General features: G+C 44.7%; 1 protein-coding gene across 1 annotated transcript; it reads left to right on the top strand.

Annotated features, from left to right (window-relative positions):
- Positions 1 to 420: 420 nt before the first annotated feature.
- On the top strand, positions 421 to 20,519 carry gpr142 (G protein-coupled receptor 142; the record flags this gene model as incomplete). Its single annotated transcript, XM_079492344.1, has 5 exons — positions 421 to 464; positions 7,966 to 8,108; positions 15,832 to 16,118; positions 16,548 to 17,228; positions 20,499 to 20,519. The coding sequence occupies exons 2-5, from the start codon at positions 7,982 to 7,984 to the stop codon at positions 20,517 to 20,519; spliced, it is 1,116 nt and encodes a 371-aa protein (XP_079348470.1). The 5' UTR covers positions 421 to 464; positions 7,966 to 7,981.
- Positions 20,520 to 21,470: the final 951 nt, after the last annotated feature.

The following is a 21,470-nucleotide window of genomic DNA, read 5'->3' as shown; positions in this document are numbered from 1 at the left end:
CTTCTTCCTCTCGCTCGCTCGCTCTGCAACTCCTCCTCGTCACTCTTTCAATGGATCAGTTTCCTCTCATTTACCTGTTTTCCATCCACAGATCAATCCCTCTATCTGCCCTCCCCTTCCTATACCTCCCTCCCTCTCTTCCCCTCTCTCTCTTTCTCTCTCTCTCTCTCTCTCTCACTGTCTCTTCATCTCCTTTTTCACTCCCCTCCTCCTCGACCCCTTCACTCACTCTTGCACTCGTTGCAGTGATGTACCGACCGCTGGGAGCCCGCGTCTCCTTCTCCTCCTCCTCCTCCTCATTGTCTTCCTCCTCCTCCTCCACTTGTGCACTGTGGGTCGTGAGTGTGGCCAGCAGCGATGTCGGGGACTCAGCAGGAGCCAGCCGGGCCGGGGGGACAGACGTATCGGAGCGGAGGACAGTCTCTAACGCAGATGGAGAGGCTCTGTGAACAGTTGAAGTGAAGGTGAGAGTCCTGACCTGCACCTGCATGCGTTGTTTGTCGGCAAACACGAGGACGGACCGTAAAAGGTAACACAAACTTGCTTCCTTCTGAGACGTGAACTTGGTCAAAAGAGCTGTGCTAATAATTCTTGTGTAAATCGGCGCTGTAAAATGTCATTGACTTCAAACGTTGCGTGCATTGTCTTATAAAAGTTAATAGGCAAGAAAAGGCGCATGAAGGATCTGGTCTTTATCATTTCAAATGTGTTTTGCAACAGAAGATTCCTCAGTTTCAGTTTTGTATCAACCATAAAAACAATATTTATGGCATTTTTCTGCATGTTCCACCCCCCTCATATTCCAAGGGAGGGCTTCTTATGACATATTTGTCATAATATTATTATGTGTCATTCCTGACGCCAGCATGCACTCGTGGGTTATGTCTTCATAACAACTCGGGTCAGGGTATCACTGGGCTTGTGAACTTAGAACGACTCATAAACTGTATGTTCAGGAAGTTGGGCTTCTTCAGAGAGCGGATCTGGTGCTGCCTGTCAGCCGTTTCTTTACTGCCCAGGGCGAACCGAGCCCTGCACTGTACAGTACATCTTCCCATCCGTCTTACCCCAACCGGCTTCTCCAGGCTTCTCCAGCTGCAAGACAGGCCTGACGTCTAGGGGTGGGACGATATGGGTACCTCACGATACGATATATATCGCGATATTAGGCCCTCGATAACGATAATATCACGATATTCAATATATTGCGATATTTGCGATATATCAATATATTGTATGAAATTTCATCAACGATATATCACGATATCTGCAACTACAAAATACTTGGAACTGAAAAAATGCTATTTCCGTGCTCGGACACAAGGAGGGACACACACATAGCTGTCTATAGTGGTTGCACCACTCAAACACTAAATTAATAGTGTTTGAAAAAAAAAGAAAGTTTTTTTTTTATTTTTTTTTATCGATATTGTAATAATCAATATCGATTATTTATCGCGGGAGGACGTATCGATATATATCGCCATATCGATATTTCAGCACACCCCTACTGACGTCAAGCCCAAACTTTGAACTCATTCTCACTTTTCCTCGCAAACAACCAAAAAGGCATTCTCTTCACTGTGACATGAAACGGTGATACGTTTTTGTGTACAGTTATGCTGGCAGCAAGCGTCCTTTCAGTCCTCTCTAATCTCACCGGGCGCTGTTGTTTCAGGTGCATGTGGCCTCTCCATGAATAATTAAGAGACTTTAGTGAAGGGACAGCAGATAGAGTTTTAGTTCATCTCCGTGGGTACCGAATGCCCCTTTTCCAGCCTTTCTGTGCCGGAACTCAAAGCTATGGGACGACCGTGGAACTTATAGAGCTATAATCAGGAACATGCACTGGCCTCTGATCCTTTAAGCTATGGGTGGCTCAGTTGTTCTGCTTACCCCAAGTTCCTTCCCGTACTTATTTTCTGGCCGGGATATTTCATCCTCTGAGGACACTATCTGCTGATAGATACATGGGTGAATCAACAGTTCTCAATTTCCTGTGAGTAAAGAAGACCATAGCCGTTGCGCAGGCATGTCAGAAGTGCTAGATTTTAATCTAACACCTATAACGAATGTCATTATAATGGTGTGAAGCCCAGGAGAGTGGAAGGAAGATGCTCTCTTCTCACAGCTAGAATGCATTGTGCCTCTGGGGCATGATATGAATGATGTCAGAAATCTAAGTTGTTCATGTAATAACTAAGCGTGAGGAATGACAGTTGGATGTGTCGCAGCCTTGGCTTTTCATCATGCTTTGTGATTACTGCCTCCTTTCCCGTTTACTGTAAGTATAGGACTCTAGCATAAAAGTACTAGCTGTGGGGTTATTGATTGCCGACTGCAATCAGTGGTGTCCTTATCTTGCAAGTTGTGCCTTTTTCATAATGAATCATCGAATCCCCCTCCCGATTCTGAGACTGGGATTTCATTCATACATACACACACACACAAACATGCATGCATATCTGCATAGACACACACACTCGTATCTCCACGTGGATTGCAGATGAAGAAAATCTGCCCGGTTTCTTCTTTTTTCTTTTCTTTTTTCTACATGTAGTGGAGAGTTGGAGACGGAAACATGCTGCAGTGTCTCCTCTTTAATGTCAAGCTGCACTAGTGGATATAATAAAATAGGGCCAATCTCAGTTTTGGTTCTGTCCCTGTTTTGAAACTCATCATACTTAAAAATGTTTGTCTCTGAGTCTGCGTGTTAATCAAAACAAAGCCATTCTTTCTAAACACCGAAAGGCTACAATCCAGAGGTCAGAATTATGTCCATACACAGACTTATTTTTTTTCTTTTTTTTACACCATTATTCTTATTTTTAGTCTCCAGGTCTTATTATTAGTCTCCAGGTTTTCTTCAGAATAAGTATTATTTACTATGACACTATGGCACATTAGGACTCCAACTACTGTAGTACTAGTGGTTCTTAAATGTTTCATTTGCGAGGACCCCGTTTGGTTCTATTTGAACACTTAGTTACAGAACTGTTATGGTCATTCAGGGCTATCTCTTTATGTGTTTCTCGTCCACTCAATTTGCATGTTGCCTGCTGCAATTCTTTGTATTGGTATGGGGTATTTGTATCGTGGAAATGTGACCTTTTGCTTTGGCAGTGAAGGCAATTATTGTTGTTGTGGTCATGCTCGTGGATGAGCACAACGGTATATCGTCCACTCAAACAGATACGGTTGCACTGCAGAATCCTGAGCGTTGGTTTAACTCTGACAGTGTCAGAATAGACCCTTACGCGTCCCCCAATACCACGTCTATACTTCCACTGGGAGTCACACCCCCTGTTAATTAGGAGTTCTTCTTCTATAAACTTCTATTAATACAAACGACATCCTATCTCAGCGCGAGTGTGAGTGACCTTACATAACAAAGGATGAAATATGAGTGTGTTTTGAGTCTGATACGGTTGATAGACCCAGCAGCCGCTCGCTCGCTCGCTTAAGAAGAGACTCCTTCAAACGCAGAGGCGCTGCCTGTTCTCGAATTGTCCTAGGGAGAAGCTATATTGATTTATGGCTTGGCTTATATGTATATGTCTGCGGCAATAACCGCACGTGCACAGCATGTATTAGTGGGCTCATTACAACCATTACATGTACCACTGGTGGAGTACCAGACCTGTGGCTGAAGGATCAATTAATCTAACTGTATGGTAGTTTCATTCAGGAGAAAAGACAGCATGTCATAACATATTCAGTTATTCACTTGGGAGGGGGGTTGGGGGACGGGGGGGGGCGCGAGGGGGGTCCCATTTTAATTTTTATTTCGCAGGACTGCAGGGCCAAATGTTTCTTATATGTACAATGCTGGGCCTGGCAACGTGGCTCCCACTTTGATGATTTACTTAGTGATAATTGTGTGTGGGGTTTGACTGCTGTTATGAATACAATTTGTGCAGTTCAAATGACGACATAATCGATCATTCATAGCTGAGGATGAGTCGCCTTTAATCGCTGACCGTATTACTTTTCGGCAACACACGTCTCGTCATAGTGTTTGTTCCTCGTCGTGTCACAGACCGATGGCCGCTGAGCTGAGCAGGAGATGGAAGGAGGCTCTGTGATGTTGGTCGAGCGTCCACAAACGAGCGTGTCACTGGAAGCCTAGGAGATAACACAGACAAATATGCTTCCGCATGGATGAGCCGAGTGAATTAAGGATGACAGCAGGTGGGGGAGAGGTCGGGGGAGGAAGAACAGCAGTGTACTAAAGTACATTTACTTAACTACTCTGCTTAAGTACAATTTTGAGGTATTTGTACTTTACTTGAGTGTTTCCAATTTCCAGTACTTTTACTTCTACTCCGCTACATCTCGGGTCCAAATATTGCACTTTTACTCCACTACAATTATATGAAGATTTTAATAGTTAGTAGTTACTCAGCCCTATATACATTTCAGCCATGTGAAAATAGCTGATCTACAAGCTCACAATGTGTCGCGATGCGACACATTTTGAGCCTGTAGATCTGCTATTTTCAAAAGATTATTATTAACAAAACATTAAATGGGACATTCTGCACAATTGGCACTTTTACTTTTGGTACTTTAAGTACATTTTGATGCCAATACTTTTGTACTTTTACTCAAGTACATTTTGAATTCTTATACTTTTACTTGTAACAGAGTAGTTCTAATTGCAGTATTGATACTTTTACTTAAGTAGCAAATGTGAGTACTTTTTCCACCACTGATGGCGTCCTGGTGAAAGGGTGAGGCGCGGAGACGGACAGACACAAGCGTGTAATAATGAGTGACCGACCACGTCACAGGGGTCACCGACGTAGGACTGTCCATCTGCTGTTGTGACCGTCCGTCCAGTTAAATCGACTGCATGGGTCCAATCTCTCCATGGCCTTACTGACCTCCATTAAGAGACAGTTTTCTCCCTGACAAACATCACTACACCAGGCCCAGCCAGCACTATTTATCTAACATCCTCTCTCCTAAAGCACTTTCAATCTGTCATCCCTATTTTGGGATGACAAAATGTCCAAAAAGAAAGAAAGAAATAAAGAAATCGCACCCGTGTGAAGTGAGGGGCGCTCTTATCATCATGACGTAAAATAGACCCTATGCCTATTTGCTCAGACACTATGACGTAAAATTCTCCGTTCATTGTCAATGGGAATGTAATGTTTGTGTAGGACGGAAATCTACAGTAATAGCTGAATATAGGAGGGACTAGTGCCACTCCAAAAGGTTCTAGGTGTTGTGAGCTTGTGGATGGAGATTGGGTAAATGGGGCATAACCACTTGGTGGTCCTAACCACCAGTGGTCCTTTAGGGGATTCCAGGTGGTCCCCAGCTAAATGGACCCCTGCACCAAATCAAGCTACACCAAATCGTCTCGTCGTGAGGCGTTGTGAGCTTGCAGATCAGCTATTGTCACTGAATGTGGAATAGAGAATCATTTTAACCACTTTATTGTATATTATATGTTGGCTATTTAAAAATAGTTCACGGAGAAGATTGTGTGCACAATCTCAATGCCTATATTTAGGCCAGGTGCTGGATGTCAGGCATCAAGGCAAACATCAAGGAAGAGAAAGAACATCCGCACACTAGTTTCTAGAGCTCCGAGACTTACTTTATTTAGAGGCAACAAATTGCAACGTTTCGACCTACAAGGTCTTCATCAGGCAAATATGACGCAGCGTGTCACCTCTTGCCGTGCTGGGAGCTTGTACATCTGCTATTTTTGAACATGTTTTAGTGTCTCCCTTAGAGATAGGGTGAGAAGTCACGCGAGAGAGACTCAGAGTAGAATCGCTGCTTCTTTGCATGAAAAGGAACCAGCTTGGTGGTTCGGGCATCTGGTTAGGATGCCTCTCGAGCGTCTCCCTAGGGAGGTCCTCGATGCGCATCCCACTGGGAGGAGACCCCGGGGCAGACCAAGGATCAGATGGAGGTGTTATATCTCCAACATGGTCTGGGAACGGCCTCGGGATCCCCCAGAATGAAGTCTGAGGGGAAGTCTGGAGCTCTCTGGTGGAGCTGTTTCCCCCACCACCCGAGTACGGATAAGCGGTTGAAGATGGATGGTCTGTAAGCCAAAAACATATCAATTTGGTGGGGGTCCTTGACATGAAGTGTGAGAGATCTAATCTAACACCTATAAAGAATGTCACATATGGTGTGAAGCCCAGGAGAGTGGAAGGAAGATGCTCTCTTCTCACAGCTAGAATGCCTCTGGGGCATAGTGTAAGATGAAGGAAGAAATCGAAGTTGTTCATGTAATAAGCGTGAGGAATGACAGTTGGATGTGTGATAGCCTCTTATCTTTAGGGGTCTGTGTCGCAAATTGTATACTTTCAAATTGGATTCTGTGGTCAAAAGCGTATCGATTTGGGGGTCCTTGACATGAAAAGGTTTGAGAACTACTGCTCTAGAGTTCATCAAGTGCTCAAGTGTTTAAGTGCACACACTTTGAAGAGCATGTTAATCCCATTCATATTATGGAAGACAGCAGGTTCTCATTCTGTAAGGTTGTTGTCGGTTGTTTTGTTTTTTGTAAATTAATTCCCTTCTTTATCGTACAACAGTATCGCACAAAGATAATGAAAATAGCCCATCTACAAGTTAACAACATGTCGCGATGTGACGCATTGTGAGCTTAATTGTAGATAGTGTTTTTTTCACTATTTTAAAATATGAAATATAAATGCAAGCGATAAGACAGGGCCAAGCTATAAAAGCAATATCTGTCAACGCTGTACTCCCGTGGCCAACCATGCATTAGCAGGGTCCAGACTCCACACAAATGAATGGAAATGCGATTTCAAGGGGGAGTGGACCGGTTAACCAAGCTACGGAAATCCCAGGAGTGGATATGGATCATATAATTCACTCAATCATATTATTATTGAGAGATCTAAAGGTCAGAGGTCCTTTGATGAAGGACTGTGAGCTTCAGTTCTTGACCGTTTAGCACGACCCTCTGCCATATTGCCATATTTCGTGGAAAGCGACACCACAGAACTGGTGAAGAAGAAAAAAACGGTAGAAAAACAATAGGGGCCTTCAGGCTTTCCCCTAATAAAAAAAGAACGGTTTAAGGTTTTCCACCCGACAGCAACGATATTCAAATCTGTCTCCTTTACCATCTAAACCTCCATGTTCTATTGTTGTTTTATTTTCATTGTTCAGGTGAAGCAGTAAGGTCATGATTGAGTGGCCCAATGGGCTCTATGCACACAGAATAACTCTTCTTACTTCCGAGCCGCTTCCCTACTCCTTCACAGGTGTTACCGTTGATGCTAATTAAGGCTCTGTTCCATTTAGTGTGAAGAAGTCATAGGGGTAAGCCAACTCCCCTCTCTGCAGTCTATTTATGAGCAGGCTACATTAAAACAGGCTCAAAAAATCGTCAGTGATGTTACCCATGTTTTAAATGGCGAGTTTGTACTTCTGCCCTCGTTTGTACCAGCATCAACTAAGATGTTGAACGAGGCTCTGAAACAGCAGTAACTGTGTGAGGCTAGATTATCCACATGTGTGCAATTGTGTAATGTTGTGTCTTCCTCTGTAATGTATTTTGTTTGTCATTGATGTTTTATGTGTGGCTGTAGCTGGGGTGAAAGCCCAAGACAAATTTCCCTTGTGGACAATAAAGTTTACCTTGACCTTGACCTTGAAGTGGTTCTCAAAGTTTTTAATTTGAAGGACCTGCATAACTCTCAGAGTAGACCTGCAGGGCCATTTGGAACACACTGAAGGACACTTTAGAGACCCACTGGTGTAGCAGAGTGTTTCCAGAGAGCCAACATGCACAATAGCAGCACCCTGACACAGTTTGACCAGAATGGAACAGAGCCTTCATTAGTATCATCTGTAACACCAGTGAAAGGAAGTATAGGGAAGGGGCCCCAAGTTCTATTCCAAAATGGCATGTAGGCCTACGCATATAGCCCATTTGACAGTGTTTTTATATTCATGTTTCAGGTGAAGCAGTAAGGTCATGATTGAGTGGCCTAATTTGACGGTGGCCGCCAGTTTGAAACCAGAGGAGCTACGACCGTCTGAGTGTGTTCTGGGCTTCTTTCCTGTCATCTACTACAGCGCACTCCTCTGTGTGGGGGTCCCAGGTACACTGCATATATATATACACCAACCACTGTGTGGGGGTCCCAGGTACACTGCATATATATGCACCACTGTGTGGGGGTCCCAGGTACACTGCATATATATACACCAACCACTGTGTGGGGGTCCCAGGACCAGGTACACTGCATAATATACACCACTGGTCCTCTGTGGGGGTCCCAGGTAGACTGCATATACACCACTGTGTGGGGGTCCCAGGTACACTGCATATATATACACCAACCACTGTGTGGGGGTCCCAGGTACACTGCATATATATACACCAACCACTGTGTGGGGGTCCCAGGTACACTGCATATATATACACCAACCACTGTGTGGGGGTCCCAGGTACACTGCATATATATACACCAACCACTGTGTGGGGGTCCCAGGTACACTGCATATATATACACCAACCACTGTGTGGGGGTCCCAGGACCAGGTACACTGCATATATATACACCACTGTGTGGGGGTCCCAGGTACACTGCATATATATACACCAACCACTGTGTGGGGGTCCCAGGTACACTGCATACACCAACCACTGTGTGGGGGTCCCAGGACCCGGTACACTGCATAATATACACCACTGATCCTCTGTATGGGGGTCCCAGCCAGGTACTCTGTATTAGCCTGGCTAATAAGCCAGACTAATATCAATTCGGTCTGGCATATTAGCCAGGCTAACACTTCATATACTAACTACATATACACACCATGCACTGCTTCTCAAAGTATGGTCCTCGAGGGGACCCCCAGGGGTCCTTGAGTGGGTTCCAGGCAAAATGAGGAACATTAGTATTTAAAATCGACCTTTTCGGCTATTTTACAAGCTCACAGTGCGTACAAAGATCTTCTCTCATGGGGGTCCCTGGCACAAAATCTTTCTCAAAAAGGGTATCTTTGAAAAACAAAGAAAGGGTCCTGCATACTGTCAGACACTGTCAGACAAATGTTGCTCTTTATTAGGTCGACGTTTCGGTCGCTTAGAGTAGACCTTCATCAGGACAGACAATACAGGGCACAATAACCACCAAACATGTATAGACCACACCCCCAGTGAGACGGTCATAGAGGTGCAGGTCATTGGCTGCACAGATAACCAAAATCTTTCTCAAACAGGGTTCCGCGGTCAAATAAATATCAATTTGGGGCTCCGGCCTTCTCCTTGACATGAACACTGATTTACAAAGTTAGTCTCTGTTGAATCTCTCCTGTTATCTCCTGATATCTACTATCCACTGTGTGGGGGTCCCTAAGTATATTATATAATATCCACAATTGTTCTGATTATATAGTACCATAAACACCAGTGTTACCAATCATACTAATTAATGATTTGTTCCATTTAGTGTAGAAATGCCAGTTTCCAGTGAACCAACATGCACACTAGCAGCACCTAATACTCTATTTGAACTGAATGGAACACAACCTTAATTTATAGCATTGGCAACACCTGTGTTTACCAATGTGTTGATCCTGTCTAGACCGGATGGTAAGATAATAATAAAAAACAAACAAAAAAACTCTTATTCCCATTTGTGATTTCCGGCTATTTTGGCATCGGTTTGTTTTGGTCCTCCTTTGTTTTTAGTCTCGCCAATCGCTACTAGTTAGCCGCATGAAGGCTTTTATTGGGTAGGCCCTAAAATGATGATGTCCTTGATCACGGGGAACTTTGGGTACTTCTGATTCCGGTTTGTGGTTTCCTGCCTGATGACTACAAATCAGTGACTACAACATGACTACAAGTTACCATCCGCTCCCGACCGGATCATAAACCCGAAAAAGGAATGCTTTCCAGGCTAGGTCAGGACAGAGATGCCCCAGTGGCTCTACTGTTTGACACTCTGCTGACCACATTTGACGCAATGTTGTCCTGCCTTCGGATCTCACTCAAGAATCGGTGCTGCTGTGTGTTGTATATCTTAATAAAGCTGCACAGATGCCTAAAAAAAGAACTGAAGGTCAGTCAGAACTTAGAAGTGCATTTAACTGATAGTCGTATTACAGCAGATGTGCTTGTGTTACACCGCAATCAATAGCTGGACCAAGCAGTGCTGGACGGATGGATCTCTCAGTCCGTTCATGTCTATTCATAATGAAAGTGGTTGAGCGACTGCACAAGATTGACACGATCAATGCACAAGTGAGTTAGAGATACATTACTGGTGCATTTAGCAGCCAGGAGAGTTACTATAATCACACATGATCAAGCTTTCTCCCCTGGTTTCATCATGGAGTCAAGTTCTGATAGCTTCGGGCCCATTGACACTCTCAGAATTTAATTTACAGTCAGGATTTTGCTGTTATAGTTTGTGAGCATCCACCCACCTTCCATCACTCCATTCATTCATTCTTTGATAGTCTTTTTTCTTTTTCTTTTCTTTTTTTTTATCCCACAATTTTTTAACCCATTTTTTCAGTATCATTGACTAATGTAATCCTGGGTGCTACACTCCCTCTACCAACCTGGGGAGCGCAACGGACTGACATCATGCTTCCTTCTATGCATGAGGAGTCCAAGCCATACTTCTTTGCACCTGACAGGGGGGGGGGGAGTTTCCCCGGTTTGACGCTGCGCGTGGAAGGAACACGTTATTCCAACCAGTTCCTTTCCCCTCCATCAGGCTGGCCAGGGTGAGGCAGTTTAGACTACAGGATTCATTCTTTGATAGTCTTATAATTCCACATTGCTCCAAACCCTCTCTGGTGTCTCTGGTGTCCAATAGTGTCATCGCAGCGTGCTAAATTCACAGCAGCACTGCTGTCATTACTGTGTATGAGACTGCTGTCATTACTGTGTATGAGACTGCTAGACAGACAGGCAAATCGATGGCCGTGATTTGGTATTGATCCTGCGGGCGATGAGAGAGTGTTGTGGAGTGGCAGGAAGGAGGGGTTCTGACCGGCTGTATATCAGACGCGTCACAGTGGACACTCCGGATGACCTCATGGGACACATCAAGGGCATTGCAGCGTAATTGGCCCCAAAGGGAACAAAAAAAAAAAAGGTCAGCCCGCTGGAGTCAACAACTGTAGGGGTGAAAGGGTCTGAAACAGCCTGGCGCTCTGCTCTCCAAATAGGGGTGAAAGGGTCTGAAACAGCCTGGCGCTCTGCGCTCCAAATAGCTGTAGCTAAAGATATGTGGTTGACGTTATTTTAACCACTTTAACTCCAGCATCCCTATTGGCATTTCATAATAGGCGAACGTTTAGCAAAAATAGGCAAATCTACAAGCTCATAATCGGTTGCAATATGCAGCGCATTGTGAACATTTAGATCTGCCACCCATTTCTGCCGGAAATATTTGATGTGTAGAAGGAAACAAGGAGTGGACCAGCACAGGTATAGAGACTTGGGATCCTCAATCAACAAATACATTGGATATATTTAAATCTACAATCCATAGGTTGTAAATGTTGTATACAATGTGGCATGCTCTGTCTGCTTCAAATGACTTGATTGACGTTATCAACCAGTCAGTGTCCTACTAGTCTCGCGTGGACAGAGCCGGACTTACCGTTGGGCTAGGGTGGGCTGAAGCCCGGGGGCCCCCGACTAGGGGGGCCCCCAAAAAAAAAAAAAAAAAAATATTTTTTTTTTTTTTTTTTTTTTGAATTATAAAATTGTAAAGTGAAATCCAATTCAAGTGAAATGTGTGTATTGTTATTGTATTTAGTTGTATTATGGTTAAACCATTGAGAGCTTCTGCCTGCCTGCCTCTCTTTTTAGGGGCCTGGGTACCCCAAAATGAAAACAAAATAGCCCAAATTTTTTTCGGCCTCGCGGCTGCGCCGCTCAGCCAAATCGCGGGACGCGCGGCGAAGCCGCGCGCCCCAAGGGGGGCCCTCAAATTTGCTCCAGCCCGGGGGCCCTCACCAAGGTAAATCCGGCTCTGCGCGTGGAAGCTCTTTTGATGATTAAAGCGATAGAGTGGAAGTGAAGCCTCCTTCCCACTTCTGTTTTGTTTTTACAATAGTGCAAATGTATTCTAATATAAATAAAAATAATCGATTAACCAAGCATACACTGCAGCATCACTCCCAATCTTCCGCCGTAGTCTGAAGACCCACCTTTTCAGACTCCATCATGGCCCATAGCACTTATCCTACCCCCTTAGATAGCACTTTTTAGACTTAGATAGCATTTGAAACAGACTTATAGCATGTCATGTAGACAGCACAATAATTGCATTGTATGTAGTCAAAAACATTTTTGAACTGACAGATGACTCAGATTTCAGACTCTATATCATTAGTGTCGACTACTGACCTACACCTCCAACCGCTGCAGATGTGCTTGTTATATTGTATTAACATACACATGAATAATGTGAATAAGTCCCGCATTGTGGCTTTAAAATGTAGCTACTGGAAGATGGATCATGACTTTCTGCAGACAAATCAATGCCTTGTTTGTAACTCATACTACTGTGAATGCATCCAGCAGAATATGTTGACGATGATATCGCTTTGCTCTCTGATTTACCTCCCATCTGGCAGCCTTTGCCTGTCTCTGTTTCTGTTTATCTCCGTCTTTGTCTTTTACCTGGCAAAGATCTGGAAAACTGTACCGGGGCATCGACCCCTGGATGTAGTAGGGTATCCTTTAAATTGCTTCTGAAAAGTAATCTGCACACTCACCTCTTCAGACTCCACCTTAGCCTGCTGCCTGTAGCACTTGCCCTAGCCTTGACGACCTTGCAGGCTTATGCAAAGTTTAAAATGTTATTAGACATGATTAATTTGTTGACCTGGCATCCTATAGTTGGTGTAGTTTCAATGTACAGTTTATAGATGTTTTATTATTATACGGTTTAGACTGATAATATGTACTTGGTTTACCTATGATCCTAGATTACTATGCAGTAATGCAACTAGTCGCAACTCCTTGAAACAAAAGAGTTTTAAGGCCAGTTCACACCAATGCAACTCCTTGCAACTGCCATTGGTATGGCTGATGGTCACTTTCTGGCATCCCTAGTGTGGACTGGCAGAGTGTCTGCTAAATGCCTAAAGGCCTATACCAGGGGTGCCCAAAAGGTAGATCGCTATCTACCAGTAGATCACAAGGGCTGTGCAGGTAGATCACATTACATGCCCCTAAAAAATATATGTAATTTAAATGTTGCCACTTGAATTAAGGTGACTTGATTGACATTTAGAAGGGCCTGTCAGCTCAAACCCACAATGTATTACTTTGTTTTCAAGATTGTTGTGCACAAATGTCAGTAGCATTACAAAGTTATATACTGTGGAGTAAGGAAACAGCAAGACAGGAGACCTTGGGTGCGTCGAGGTAGTTTACTCACTTTCCACATACAAAATATTACAGTACACACTGTCGGTAGAAAGAAAAACCCTACCAATTCCATTTTCCTTCTATTTCCGGGGAGGTCAACGAGGTCAACGAGGGCGTCACCTGAGCCCACCACAGCATTATGGAAGGGGACCGAAAGCAAGTGATCCAATCCCTCGCCCTGACCTTCCTGCTTGGCTTCTATTTTACCTTCCTTCAGGCCCTTGAGTACTATGAAGCCCCATTCACTATCGCCGACGGTGCCTCGCCCTCACAGGCACCCCTTTCCTAGCCCCAGTAGAATCCCCCATCCGGTGGTTTTTCAAGCCATTAGTCTTGGTTAAAGTCCGAGCAGGAATTATGACTTATTTATTGTCTTTGCTTGTGCTGGGTCTATTCTCCTCATAAATACCCTCTCCACAATTCTCTTCCTTGGCGCCTTCCACATGCCAACCGCCCCCGAACCAAGTGTGTTTGTGTTATGTCTTACTAGTCTGTAGCCTATGTAACGCCAGCGCCCCCCTAGTAGATCTTGTTGCATCATAGTCATTTTGAAAGTGGCTCTCAAGTCAAAAAGGTGTGGGCACCCCTGCCATTGAGAATGCATTGGACGTTTAAGTTAAATAACTCAGAAACTACAAATCATTATCAATCAAGTATCAAGTTCCAGCATGTGTCTCCACAGTAAGCTGAATTATAAAATGTGTGAATGGAGTTTCTAGGTGAAAGTGATTTCCCTATTCCAAAGCCCCCCCCCAGGTACATTATATATTTAAACTATTTTCAGCAATGGTACACTTATTTTTTCAGTGGGTAGATCTTGTTGAGCTGGTCATTTTGAAAGTAGATCTCACGTCATAAATGTGTGGGCACCCCTGATGTAGGACTAGTAGCATGCCAAAGTTTGTGATATTGCCATTGAGAATGCATTGGGTGTTTAAGTTAAATAACTGAGAAACTACAAATCATTTCAAAGTAAAAAGTTCCAGCATGTGTCTCCACAGTAAGCTGAATTATAAAAAGTATGAATGGAGTTTCTAGGTGAAAGTGCTTTTTTGACGTGCCAATATCTGCCATTGAGCCCCATTGTGAATTTCTCAAATTTGAAAGCACTATATTTTAAAACTATGAAACCGTTCAACGATTTATTTTCAGGCAAACATGTCCACCGTAAGATGAACCTAAATAGGTTTGAATGGGGTTTCTATAGGTGTAACTATGTAGGACTAGTAGCATGCCAAAGTTTGTGCTATTGCCATTGAGAATGCATTGGGCGTTTAGTTAAATACGGGGGGGACATATTTTGACAGCAGAAACTGCCTGTCATAATTTCCCTATTCCAAAGCCCCCCCCCCCCCAGGTACATTATATATTTAAAATATTTTCAGCAATGGTACACTTATTTTTTCAGTGGGTAGATCTTGTTGAGCTGGTCATTTTGAAAGTAGATCTCACGTCATAAATGTGTGGGCACCCCTGGCCTATACTATACTCCAGTTTTAGGTGATAAGGTGACCACAAAACGGTGCATGGTTATAGTAAAAACAAGAGAGATGTGTTTGGGTGAGCGGTGAGTCGCTTACCAGTACCGCAGCGTGACGTCAGGTTGTAGTTTGAGGTCAGATGTAGAGTTGCTGGCCGGCTCCATATATGCGCAGATCTAGGTGATGATCCAGTCTTCTCCATGTATGGTTATCCAGGGTTAGATGATCTTCATATACTTCAGTGTCGTGATCTTCATATACTGTATGGAGATGGCCATACGGTATATGGTGGCGTGAGTGTCACGAGGCGCGATGTCACGAGGCGTGACCACATATGGAGGCGTGACCATATATGGAGGTGTGATGTCACGAGGCGTGACCACTGACCATACATGGAGGCGTGATGTCACGAGGCGTGACCATATATGGAGGCGTGGGTGGGGCTAATTGACGGATGGGAGATGCAGGAACGTGACCTATGGTCGCAAAAACTGTAGTATGATTATGAATAGGCCTTAAATTGTAAATCGTTATCCAAGTAGGCCTACAAGAGTTTCACTGGCTGTACTGAAGCTTTCTAACTCCCTGTCTCTCTCTGTCTGTCTCCCTCTGACTCTGTCTGTCTGTCTCTGTCTGTCTGTCTGTCTGTCTGTCTGTCTCCCTCTGTCTGTCTGTCTGTCTGTCTGTCTGTCTGTCTGTCTGTCTGTATGTCTGTCTGTCTGTCTGTCTGTCTGTCTGTCTGTCTGTCTGTCTGTCTGTCTGTCTGTCTATGTCTGTCTGTGTCTCTCTTTCTCTCTCTCTCTCTCTCTCTCTCTCTCTCTCTCTCTCTCTCTCTCTCTTCTCTCTTCTCTCTCTCTCTCTCTCTCTCTCTCTCTCTCTCTCTCTCTCTCTCTCTCTCTCTCTCTCTCTCTCTCTCTCTCTCTCTCTCATCAGTGAACATCCTGACGGCGGTGGCTCTGTCCCGTCTGGCGTGCCGCACCAAGAAGCCTCTGTACTACTACCTGCTGGCGGTGACGTTCTCCGACATCCTCTCGCAGCTCTTCATCATCTTCGTGGGCTTCCTGCTGGAGACGGCCGTGTTCCACCGCGAGGTGCCCGCGCTATGGCTGCACGCCGTCAGCGCCGCAGAGTTCGCCGCCAACCACGCCTCCATCTGGTCCACGGTGCCGCTCACTGTGGACCGCTACGTGGCGCTGTGCCACCCCCTCCTCCACCGGCAGGTTAGAATATAGTTTGGGATTTTTCTTTGTATTTTGGTTTTAGTTAGTTACGGTATGACTTCGTTTTTAGTAGTTTTAGTGTTTTTTTCCCCGGCCCTTTTCAATCCTGTACCTGACTCAATAAGTCAGGTGTGGGATTGAAAAGGACCAAGAGTAAGTATTGTGTAATAAAAACTCAAGAAAAGATAGCATTTAAAAAAATTATATTCAGTTACAGATTAAGCTTATAAATAAATTGACAAAAACTAAAACTAAGGTTATTTTGTCTATGATTTCACTGAGTTTTAGTTAGTTTTGAAAACACAATACAGTTTCAGTTAGTTCTAGTTTTTATTTAGTTCAGTTAACGGCAATGCTTTAATTCATTTTAGTTGTATTCTTTTAGTTAGTTAGTTATTCTTTTATAATAACCCTGCTCTCCGCCGTCAGATCAGCTACCCGGCGCGCACCCGGAGGATCATCGGCGTGGTGCTGGTGCTGTCGCTGGCGTCGGGCGTGCCGTTCTTCTGGTGGTCGGACCTGTGGCGCGAGAGCCACCCGCCCACGCCGCTGGACCACGCGCTCATATGGTCGCACGTCACCATCATCTACTTTCTGCCCTGCGGCATCTTCCTGGTGCTGAACTCGCTGATCATCCGCACGCTGCGGGCGAGGCAGCGGAAACATTGCTGCCAGGAGGAGGGCAGCGACCGCGGACCGGGCGCCGTCCTCTCGCAGCGCGGCCTGGGTAAGACGACGGCCATGCTGCTGGCCATCACCTCGGTGTTCTCGGTGCTGTGGGCGCCGAGGACCGCCGTGGTCATCTACCACCTGTACGTGGCCTCGGTGCACAGCGACTGGCGCGTGCACCTGGCGTACGACCTGTCCAACATGCTGGCCATGCTCAACACGGCCGTCAACTTCTTCCTGTACTGCTTCGTGAGCAAGCCGTTCCGCAGCGTGGTGCGCGACGTGCTGCTGCTCCGGGGGGGCCCGCTGCTTCACCGCGACGGTGGCGGCAACAATGCCCTGCGGCGGAACCACACCCCGCCCAACGTGTCCGTCGACTCTCTGTACAGCAACAACGGCAAGCGCTTGCCGCGGGATGGCACCCCGTCGCCACTGCAGAGGGTTAGGGTTATAGTTAGAGTCCCAGAGCCTGGGAGCTGATGGGCACTGATGGGGGCGTTTGTTTTGGGGTCAGTGGGGTAGGGAGCGCTCAGCTGTGTATTTGGATCTCACGCAAGTAGTTATATAACCTCACCAAAACTATCCCTAAAACTAACTTTAACCGTAAGCCTAACATACTTTATCGGCCAAAAAAGTAGTCTGCGGTTGTTGGAAAAACAGTGGCGGCAGCGGGATTCGATACCAGGAGGTGTGTGTTGGGAGTCTAAGGCACACTAGTAGACGCTACTGAGCTGGCTGCCAGAAGGGGGTTTTCTGGCTGTGTTAGAATGTGAGAAAGGCCCACCCTGAGGGCGCTCCACTACTTCCTACTAGTTGTCGTAGCTGGTGATGTCGAACAAGCGCCTCATCAGCGCCCATCAGCTCCCAGGCCCTGCGAAAAAGGTAGTCCCCTCGCCCACACCGTCCGCTTCCACCCCCTCCTCCTCCTAACCGCTCGTCCCACGGCCCCGGAGCGCCTGTGACCTCAGAGCCACATGCTACATTCCAGCCATGTCCATGGACAGCTGCCAGTCACCATTTGAGATTTCTCAAAAGGCCCAAAACACTGAGTCACAAAACGGTATGTTTTTTGGTTTTGTTTTTTGTACGATTTAGAATGGGTATTAAAGTGTCGTGTCTGTTCTGTTGTTCTAAGCATGAATCAGCTGAGATGACAAGAACATATTTATTTTTCTTGAAAGGAATTTTGGCTAAATAAAACTATAACATTTGCTACCTCCAACCCCCTACACACCCCCCCCCCCCCCCCCCCCTTTTCATGTACGGCTGAAATATCATCTGTTTTTTGACATCTTACAGTCAGTTGACAGATACAGTCAAGAAGTCAGAAGAATGTTGACATACATGTAATTGGCATCCCATTCGTCTAGCCTTGTCTGGTTTTAATCGCGTTGAGTGACATTCATATACGGTTACAGATGATTCCACATAAACCTACCCGGTATATTGTGTGATTTCAAGAGCACTGAGGCGGAACCGTTAGACAAGCTAGGAGTGTGTTTACTAAAAACCAATGGTTCTCAACCAGTGGTCGTGTGTCCCGGTAGCTCAGTCGGTAGAGCTCTCGCCATTGGACCACAAGTTCATGGGTTCGATCCCGCATATGACATGGCATGCATGGCTTGGGTGTGTCAAGTTGTGCAGGAAGTAGTGGGAGCTGATGGTAGGTGTGGTGCACCACCTCAGCAATCCATCTCCCAGTACAGGGGTCTAACGGGGACAGAGTCCCACGTGTTACCGGCTGATACCGACAATTAAACCACTCCTGACCTACTTGGCACCGCACCACCAGTGGTCCTTGAGGGGGTTCCAGGTGATCCTCAGCTGAATGATGGAGTGTTGGTAAATTGACCCTTATTAGATCTTTAACTCTTGAAAGTGTAAAATGAAACCTTTGATTTTACGCTCTCAAGAGTTAATATCTGCATCTGCATCTGCATTATTAGCCTACTTAATTTACAAGACGTTTATAGAATGTAGAAGAATTGTTATTTTTATAAACGTTACGGCTGTTATATCTCCTACTATGGTACCAACATCAATACAGCATGGACTTTAATTTGGGGTCTTGAGAGGCTAAATCTCATCAAATGGATGGTCTGTGGCTCTAATGCCGAATAAATGATAGGCCTTGGTGTGAAAAGGGTTGAAAACCACTGACTTAAACTGCTCTCTATTGTAGTCGGTGGCTGTCTTTCCTAATTGAGGGGAAATGTGCAACATTCAAATCAACAAATCATCAGGCTTGCCGAGCATAGCCAATCGAGCAAGGAAATTGTCCTCCCTTTCAGCAGTTCGCTCCCAGGCACAAAGAGCACAGCTGCTAAGGCCAGTGTTTATTTTTCATGAAATGCAACTCGATGGAGCCTTAAATGAAAGCTTGCTGTCTAAGCAGCAGGAGTGAAGACCCTGCTCTTCAAACAGCCAGCCCCTAGCCTCTGCCACACCACCCCCATGCAAGCTTTTGCTAAACAAACTGAAGATTAGGCTGATTGTGTGTGTGTGCGTGTGTGCGTGCGTGCGTGCGTGCGTGCGTGCGTGCGTGCGTGCGTGCGTGCGCATGCATACAGTACATACACACATACACACACTTGATCAAAACACGCATGAAAGTGAGTGCACACAAAGATGCTCACAGGCACACACACACATACACACATGCACACACAAACACATGAATAAGCACATGCACTCATGCATGCACATACGCACACACATCATCATCTAGTAAATTTCCATTTCCTTTTTTTTGTTTGTTTTTTTACCTTTTTAGAAATAACCAACATTCTACCAATATGTTGAATCATTAATGTTAATACATGATTGCAATGTGATGTGACTACCAATCAAAGGAAAGTGATAATAATATGTACTTAAAGTAGGCATATGTGTGGCTAATGTACTTTTAAATACGTATTTAACAAGATGTTTGAGTGCTGCTGTTAAAATGTTTTTAAATTTAGATACTTAAAGGACCACTTCACCACTTTTCAACCTACTTTCATTGGTCCTCACTAATCATGTTCATGATGAAATGCCACAATCTTTTTCTACTCGGTCTGTGTCTCATATATACTGTAGGAGTTCTGTGCGCAGTTCAGAAACCTGTCCACCAGTGGCATCATCGATGCCAAGCTAATAGAAACTGCAGGCTTTCTGTTCCTGAAAGGTTGAAAAAGCGATAATGGAAGCCATCGTTCTCATGAAATTACAAATCTATATATATTTTTTAAACTTTGTTTAAAACCCATTTTGGGCGGGAACCCCTTTTGGTGTTAGCATTATGTTATGCTTTAGCTATTGAAAAATAGCAGATCTACAAGCTCATAGCGCGCCACCGAGTGGCGTGCTACGAGCTTGTAGGTCTGCTATTTTTGAAAAATCGAAGAACCACTGACATAGAAACAGACATTTTTAGAATCTGATCTCAGGTCAAAATGGGTTAAAAAGAAAACGATGTCACGGTGGACAGATTTCTGAAACTGCCCACAGCCCTCTATATCAGAGGTTCCCAACCACTTGTACTAGTACCACACTGGTGGTGCTTGAGCCCCCCTTTGGTGGTACACAGAGGAGTTTTATCATGAACATTAGTGAGGACCAATTATATGAAGATACTGTAAGTTGAAAAGCAGTGAAGTGGTCCTTTAAGAGTGGTGAACCATGTTCTATGATCTCTTGTTAATCTAATATGTGTTGTTTTTTTATTAGACTCCACTCAAGAGGAACTAGATCTGTCTTGTGCTTATTAGAAATGCCATGACATTTTATTCCCAGTAGGGTTTTTTGGATCATTTCATGTTGTTGAATCAAGTGATATTGCTGCATCCACACTCAAAGCTTGCTTGCCTGCAGGATCAGTGTTAGAAGCTGTCTGATGATTATTGTGAATGATTATGGTTTTTATGACACGCTGTACAATCAGCAGCGTTTCGTTAGAAAAGGTCAAACATGTTCATATTTTTCTAAGTGGTCTGGAAATGTCAAACATTGTTGTTCTCAACGGCAGCTTGGATGTGCCTTTTTATTTTTATCGACTGCTATCCATGTTACTGTGTGTGGTGTTCATGTTCTTCAGTGATGGATGAGCAGCAATGTTTAGTTTGTTTTATGATAAGCGGCATTCTGTTCTTCTGTATCAGGTAGTTTGGACATGTCATCACAAAGCGAAAATAGCTGACGACGTACAACGCGTTGTGAGCATGTGGATCGATTATCTTCACCACAGAAAACCGTATGTGCGTAACGGTATAGGGTCTTCTCTTTTTTCCCCACTACACCAAACCTCTTTGCTGGAAATAGCCGATCTATAAACTCACAACGTCCGGCAGCGCAAGTCGTAGTCAGCTTGTAGATCTGCTATTTTCGGTTAATGTTCCCCTCAGAAATGGGACGCTAGGGTTCAAGTGGCTAGTGAAAAATAAAATAAAAAAAGGTTTCTGTATCACTCAAAGATTTGGTGGGACCCCCTGTTGAAGACCCCTGCTGAAGAACATTCTCTTAAATAATAAATACACATGAGACCAACACACATTCATCTAAAGTCTGTATCTAATACTGATGAACACAAACAGTGCTGTGAAAGTAACCCTGAACCCCAGAGTCTGTCTGTGTCGGTCTGCTTATGTCATCCCAGCGTTCATTTGACTCTGCGAATGTAAAAATAGACCCATAAGGCTATTT

The sequence above is a fragment of the Electrona antarctica genome, assembly GCF_951216825.1.
Source record: "Electrona antarctica genome assembly, chromosome: 22".
Taxonomy (NCBI): Eukaryota; Metazoa; Chordata; class Actinopteri; order Myctophiformes; family Myctophidae; genus Electrona; species Electrona antarctica.
Note: the sequence above shows the minus strand (reverse complement) of the source record. Positions and strands in the feature narration are given on the sequence as shown.